The following is a 7,900-nucleotide window of genomic DNA, read 5'->3' on the forward strand; positions in this document are numbered from 1 at the left end:
AAAAAAAAAAAAAAGACATTTCTACATTTCCCAGGTGGGAATAATAGCTATTTTCATCCTAACTGGTATAAGAACATCCACTTTTTACTTATTGATTGTTAGATTCCAAAAAACCAGGCTGTTATGTGAAAATTAGTGTTATCTGAAAATAGAGGATGACTAGATGAAACTGCAAAATGGAAGATTACTATATCATTGCATAACTGCCAAATTACATCATTTTATAACTGCTAAATTATGTTACGTAACTGCCAAATTACATCATTACTTAACTGTCATATTATATTGTATAACTGCCAAACTACTGAGCTCATGACCCAGCCAATTTGAGCTATAACCTTAATCACCACAGCCAGAGTTCCTCTCACCATGCACCTCAGCATTCGTAACTGCTATACATACATCATTAATGCACCAAATAATTGAATGTCAGCTGTTTTACTATTGTAAATGCGAAATGTTAGATAATGAGATAGTCAATAGTGAGGAGTAGGTGTAATTTTAAATCAATAGCATGTTCACGGTGTGCCATTTTACTTTTATAGTCTGTTTTTATTTTCTTTCTATGACATTTTCATTTTTAAAGAAATGTTTGGGTTTTCTGATTTTTGTTTTAGCTCTCTGCTTCATTTATCTCACTCACATTTGCAGAAGGATCATGAAAACTAGCTACTTACAGTTGGGCATATTTCTTAACTCCCTAATCCTTAACTTTCTCTTCTGTAAAATGGAGAGAATAGTAAGATATATAGGGTTTCTGTGAGAATTAAATGGTATATTTCATTTGATTATAATTAAATGAGATGCTTTATCACAGGAAACATTCAGTTGCTGTCATGATGAAAATGATGATAACTATAGATTCTAGGTGGACTATGATGTTTCTATATAAAGTTTTTGTTATTTTTCTACAGGCAGATGACCGCTCATCCCCCAATTATCCCTCTTCCTCCTACCTCCCTTACACATATTCATGATTGTAATTTTGAATAAATAGGAAAAAAGCTGTGACAAAAAACAGAAAATGAGAGACAGAGGGACTTAAATTTTTTATCTTCTTCTAACCTCCTCCCATCTCTCTAGAAACAGTTGCTGCTATTTTGTTGTCATTGTTGTTATGTGCCGTTGAGTTGGCCCCAACTCATAGCGACCCCTCCTTGGGTTTCTGAGGCAGTATCACTATGGAAGTAGATTGCCCCATCTTCTTTCCAAGGAGTGGCTGGTGGGTTTGAACCGCCAGCCTTCTGGTTAGCAGTCAAGTGCCTTAGGCAGTATGCTACCAGAGCTTCCTGCTGCTATTTTCATCGTTTAAATATCATATAGTGCAGCTCTGGTAGCATAGTGGCTACGGCACTTGACTGCTAACCAGAAGGCTGGCGGTTCAAACCCGCCAGCCACTCCTCGGAAGGAAGATGGGGCAATCTACTTCCGTAATGATACTGCCTCGGAAACCCAAGGAGGGGTCGCTATGAGTCGGGTCTGACTCGACGGCAAACAACAACAACAACAACAACATGGTGGAAGAAGGGCTATTTCAAAGAAGATGAATGATTTGTATGTTCTGAGGTGGAGTGTTGGTTGGGACTCATCTATAAGAAAAGTTTCCTTCTCTGAGAAAATGAGTAATATGCTTGACTTTATGGTTCACATATGTATTTAGAATTAAAACTATTTTAGTTATATTACTTTAACTAGAAAATATTAGAATACTGTCAATTAATCTGTTATTTATTGCCAGTTACATTCTCCATTTGTGGTGGAATTTAATCACCTATTTAATGTGTAAGGAATTTGTTTTTTTCTCCCTCTCAGGAATGCCCCATTATTACTTTTATCTTTACTTTAAAAATATATCGCTTATTATGTATAATATTTGTTTAATTTTCAAAGTGTTGCAGGTTCATTCTCTAACTGAATTATCTCCTTGTTATAGAAATTTATTTTATTTCATCTGCATCTCTACTTATATTAAAGGTTAATTTTTAATAAAGGTTATTGTCTCTTTTTATGGAAAGACATACAGTTGTGATATAGCTGAAGATTCAGTTTCTAATAAGAACATCCAATTTTTAGATGGGACAAAACTGTTAAGCAACAAAGGCAGAATTCTCAAAAATTTTTCTAATTGCTTTTATTAATGTTGAATATTAATTGACTATTTTCTTACCTTTTAAGGAGCAGACTTTACTGTTCTGATTTCCCCAAAATTCATGCCATATCTGAACCCAAAGATTGCCATTTGCAGAGGGATGGTTTTTATGAATGCATATTTCAACCAATTTTTTTATTATCCGGCTATACAATGTGGATTAGGATCAATCACTCTTTAGGTTCACTTGACTCTCCACCAACATGTGTTGTTCCTGATTCCATGGGTATGTCAAACTGTGTTGTGTATCTTCATTTTTGATAGCAGATTTGCATGTAGATTGATTCAGGGTTACTGTGGTATTTTATGGTTTTCCTGATCAGACTAGATTTTGAAAAGAAAAATGTTCCTGTTTACCATGGGATTGAGAAGAAAATTAGCCTTGGAAAGTTTTACAGCTTGATTTTATTTTAAATTATTCATTAGTACACTTTTTCAGCAAGAGGAAAATTTTCACCATGCTATTTCACAAGTAAGAGGCAGAGGTGGTTCAGTGGTGGAATTCTCACTTTCCATGCGGGAGACCAGGGTTCCATTTCCAGGCAGTGTGCCTCAAGCACGGCCACCACCTGTGTGTCAGCGTTGCTTATTGCTGTGATGCTCAATAGGTTTCAGTGAAGCTTCCAAACTAAGATAGACTAAAGAAAATCCTGGTGATCTGCTTCTGACAATCAGCCAGTTAAAACCCTATGGATCACAATAGTCTGGTTCTATTGTACATGGGATTGCCATGAGTCAAGGGCCAAGTCAAAGGCAGCTAACAATAATTTGACAAATTCTGTCAGTCACTGTGAATGAAACTTAGTAGTATTATTCTCAATAATAGGCAACTTTGTATGTTCTTTTCTCAGTGTGCTTATGAAAACATCTTGTATTTTTCATCTCAAATTTTACTTTTGACATTATGAGTTTTTTTTGTAACTTGACTAGTTATAACTAAGGTTTGAATATGTGAGGCTATGTAGGGAAGCAGAAGCATTCAAAATAACTAAAGTGCAGTGAAGAGAAAATAGTCAAGAATGATGATACCTATCATGATATTTAAAATATTCTTTTCAAAAGAGATTTTATATCAAAGAATTAAGAGAGTCCTTAGAAAACTTGATACATCTCTCTAATATCAATATGGAATCTTTGAGAAATGGCCCATTAGTGATTGTGTTGTTGTTGTTGTTATGTGCCCTCCAGTCGGACCCAACTCATAGCGACACCTCCTTGGGTTTCCCAGGCAGTATCACTACGGTAGTAGATTGCCCAACCTTTCTTCCGAGGCGTGCCTGGTGGGTTTGAACCACAAGCCTCCTGGTTAGCAGTCAAGTGCCTTAGGCACTATGCTACTAGGGCTCCTAGTGATCGTGTAGCACCAGTGAAAAGATGTCTTTTGGTACCATTTTGTTGGGAAATTATGCAAAAAATCAATTTTTGATTATTCTTTGTTTTTCAAACAATTAGTACCCATTTGAATTATCTACATTTTTCTAAATATAGAATAAACTTGTCATGATTTTAGATTTCTTTTTTTTAATCTAAAGTCTAAATCAATTTATTTTTTCCCCCTAAAACTATTTATTTAAGTCTGATTTTAAATATTTTACTTTAAGTGGTCCTCTTCTGGCTGTAAGTATCTAGGTTATGAAGGGACATTTTCCCCTGTCCCCTTCCCATACCCACACAAATGCACACACACATGCACACACACTCTATGTAATGTATGACAAATTTAACATGAATTCAGTAGCATATTTACCTGGATAAAGCTGATATTTGAGTTATAATGAAGTCAAGAGCTGCAGAGGCTTAGCTTGGGGGCTTTTACTTTCACAAGTGCTTTGAGCTTTATTTATTAGGAAGAGTGGCCCTCCTAATAAAACATAAAAATTTGGGAAAATTTATGAAGTCAATATAACTCTAAGCTAGACTTTTGACATTATTTCTGAGAGCTGCAGTATGAAAGGATGATGGTAAAACATGAAAGACAACCTTTTTTCTTTATCTTTCTGTGATTTTTATATTAAATATTTAAACATGTCATGGTTGTGTGTGTATTTATACGTTTGTTCCTCAAAAGTGAATTTTAAAAATGTTACTTGCTGTTTGGGTCATCTTTGCCTCTATTTCTCTCATTAAGGATCTATTTTCCTCAGATTATATAGAATCAAGGCTTTACTGTGCAAAATTATCCCTGACCTTGGCCTAGAAATATTTAATAACAGACAGCAGAAGAAGAGTTTGAAGGTCATATATGTAGAAATAGATGCAGTACATGTTTGTTTGCCTTTAATTAAAGCCCTGTGGAGAACAGAATTTGCTACTGATTTTTATCACATGTTCAGTATGGTGTATTTTTCTTCCAGAGCCAAAAACTCTATTGCTATACTATTTTTAATTGAATTACTATTGACTTACAAGGAGACATGGAAAATATCTTGACTTTTTTTCAGTCAAATATTCTGCAAAATAGGAGCTCTGGTGGTGTAGTGCCTAAGGCGTTTGACTGCTAACCAGAAGGCTGGCAGTTCAAACCCACCAGCCACTCCTTAGAAAGAAGGTTGGGCAATCTACTTCCATAGTGATACCGCCTCAGAAACCTAAGGAGGGGTTGCTGTGAGTCAGATCTGACTGGACAGCAGTGCCTTGTGTTATATTCTGCAAAATAGAGACAGTCCCTTTCTTATGTATCAAAGCAAGTTGTAGGGGAAAATGAGATAATTGATGAGAAAGTTTTGAAAAAGATATAAATGTAAGACATGAAAATAATAATATTCTTTAAACATTATTACTGTTTAAATTACTGTTAACATAATACTGTCCTTTAAATTTCTAGTGAAACCTCAGCCTCCATCCAGTGTGAAAGCAGAAATTACTGTACACATTGGGATATTAAAAATATCTTGGGAAAAGCCAGTCTTTCCAGAGAATAATCTTCAGTTCCAGATTCGCTATGGCCTAAGTGGAAAAGAAGTACAATGGAAGGTATAATGACCTTATATCTAGAAATTTCTTTATTTCTCTCCAACTAATAGATCTCAAAATCCAAAACAAAACCCATTGCCATCAAGTCAACTTGAACTGTTAGTGATCCTTCAGAACAGAGTAGAACTGCCCTATGGAGTTTGAAAGGCAATGATCTTTGTGCAAGCAGACTGCTGCATCTTTCTCCCATGGAATAGCTGGTGGGTTTGAACTGCCAACCTTTCAGTTACCAGCCAAGCACTCAGCCACTATGCCAGCAGGGATGCTTCGTAGATCTCCATGCACCTAGAATTATCTAAGCTCAATTATGAAAGTTGGGCTCTGTGTCTATATGGCTTAATAAGCTTATTGACTATTTGAGTTTTCAACCTTTTCTAAAGGTATTTTCATCTCTTTTGAAAAAGCTTCATATGTAGACAAGTCTTTTTTTGGAGGATCTTTCAGACTTTTGATAGGATTATAGCAAATCATTTAAGCATTTTCTTAAGTGTGTCTTTTAAGCTCAACATGCAGTCTTTTGGGGATTAATTTTTATCAATATGTTTATATCAGAAGGTTCCACTTTGCTCAAGTAAGCTCCTTCCTATTTCAGTTCTGGCATCTTACTCTATTATTCCATCACTCATCTGTCAGTTTGTTGAACTGTATTGGCTTGCATATTGCTTTTAAACTATACCACTGATATTTCAAATACCATCAAGTCACACATGGTGAATAGATTTTAACAGAGCTTCCAAACTAAGACACTAGGAAGAAGGATCTGGTGATCTACTTCTAAGAAAAACATTGGCCCATGAAAACCTTATCAATAGCAGTGGAGTGTTGTGATACAGAGCTGGAAGATGAGCTCTTCAGGTTGGAAGAGACTCAAAATATGAATGGGGAAGGGATACCTCTAAGAGTAGAGTTGACCTTAATGAAGTGGATGGAGTAAAGCTTCTGAGACCTTCATTTGCTGATGTGACATGACTCAAGAGGAGAAGAAACAGCTGCAAACATCCATTAATAATCAGAATGTAGAATTATGAAGTATGAATCTAGGAAAATTAGAATATTAAATATAACATGGACTGCCAGAAGAATAATCTGTCTTAGAAGAAATACAGTCAGAATGCTGCTTAAAAGTGAGGATGGTGAGATGTCATCTCATGTACTTTGGACATGTTATCAGGAAGAACCAGTCTCTGAAAAAGACATCATGCTTGGTAAAGTAGAGGGTTGTTCTGGTTACCTAGTGCTACTCTGACAAGAATATACCACAAACTAGATGGCCTTAACAAACAGGAGTTTATTCTTTTACAGTTTGGAGGCTTTAAGTCCAAGTTCAAAGTGTCAGGCTCTAGGGGCTGGCTGAAAGCCTCTCAGCCTTGGGCTTCAGCTCTGCCTCCACCTCCTGGCCCACTGAAGCTAGAGGCTTTTCTTCACTCAGACAGCTGCTGGCTGCTGAGGCTGCAAAGCCCAAGGTTGACAAGTGAAAAGGCACAGTCCTGATGTTACCAAGCCACACGGCAGGCTATTAATTCAAGTCCATTGTAAGTCCCCAGGTCGGCAGAGCATGGCAGGCTGCTGAACGACATGGCTACATGCAGGGTCCAAGTGCGCCATAAGCTAGAGACCATTTCCAAAGCTGTTTCTAACATACGGGAAGCAGACCACATACCCACAGGCACCTACTCAGCTGCTAACAGTATATTCCACCATGGGGTTAATTACTAGTCTCACTGAGGGGAATACTACATCCAGCTGCCCAGCCACTCAACCAGGCCCAGTGAAGTTGATACACAAACTTAACTACCACAGTTCCACCCCTTCTCAACTTGGCACCTGTATAGATCTTCAGTAGATGGTGTCTATACAGATCTCTTCACTGGGTGGCTCCAGTCCCCTAGTTCCTGAGTGGCAACCTCACCCCCTTGGCCTGGCAGGCCCCATTCCTCTCCCTCTTGGGCATAGCAGCCCTGCTCCCTCACTCTTGGGCAGTGGCTTGACTCCATCCCACTAGCTCACATGAACGAGCAGCCCCACATTTCAGAACCCAGTTGGTGAAGGTCTGGCTCTTTGAAACCTAGGGGGCTGTGGTGGTTCCACCCCCAAAGGCCATGGTCCTACTCTTAAGGCTGAGGCAGCTCTACTTCCCGTTTCCTTGGTCTCTCTGCTTCTGCTGATTAATGCCAAAGGCAACCCACTCCGCAGGAAATCTTCCTGCCCAAAAAGCACTCAGCTTTCTTGCTCTGTGGGTTGGCCAACCTGCTCCTCCATTTCATGCTGGTCTCTTCTACCAATTAATGCCCAAAGGCAACCCACTCCACCAGGAAGCCACCTGCACAATGGCATCCAGCTTTCTCTTCTGCGGGCTGGTAAGGCTGTCTCTGTCTCATGCCGGTCTCTGGGCTCTGCTCTTGCCGTCTCTCATGCCATATGCTGGGGTCTCTCTGCCAGGGTCTTGAGTCAAGGATGCACTCCACCCCTGTTTCCACATTTTAGGTATCTGTTAGAGCAGCACTTCATTTTCTCAGTACTATATTCTGATCTGGTTACCCAGTGCTGCTCTGACAAGAATATCTACCACAAATGGGATGGCCTTAACAAACAGTTTATTCTCTTACAGTTTGGAGGCTTTAAGTCCAAGTCCAAAGTGCCAGTCTCTAGGGCTTGCTGAAAGCCCCTCATGCTTGGGCTTCAGCTCTGCCTCCACCTCCCGGCCCACTGAAGCTAGAGGCTTTTCTTCATTCAGACAGCTACTGGCTGCTAAGGTTGCCAAGCCCAACGTTGACAAGT

General features: G+C 38.7%; 1 protein-coding gene across 1 annotated transcript in view; it reads left to right on the plus strand.

The window, feature by feature from the left end:
• Nucleotides 1-7,900, plus strand: part of LEPR (leptin receptor) — a 117,955-nt gene that overhangs the window by 67,230 nt on the left and 42,825 nt on the right. The window contains exons 11-13 of the mRNA XM_007959390.1: nt 2,176-2,375; nt 4,974-5,122; nt 5,678-5,693. Of these exons, the coding sequence (XP_007957581.1) occupies nt 2,176-2,375; nt 4,974-5,122; nt 5,678-5,693 (365 nt within the window). The remainder of the gene's footprint in view (nt 1-2,175; nt 2,376-4,973; nt 5,123-5,677; nt 5,694-7,900) is intronic.

Source organism: Orycteropus afer, unplaced genomic scaffold (assembly GCF_000298275.1).
Source record: "Orycteropus afer afer isolate SDZICR_OR568_19922 unplaced genomic scaffold, OryAfe1.0 scaffold00016, whole genome shotgun sequence".
NCBI classification, from domain to species: Eukaryota; Metazoa; Chordata; class Mammalia; order Tubulidentata; family Orycteropodidae; genus Orycteropus; species Orycteropus afer.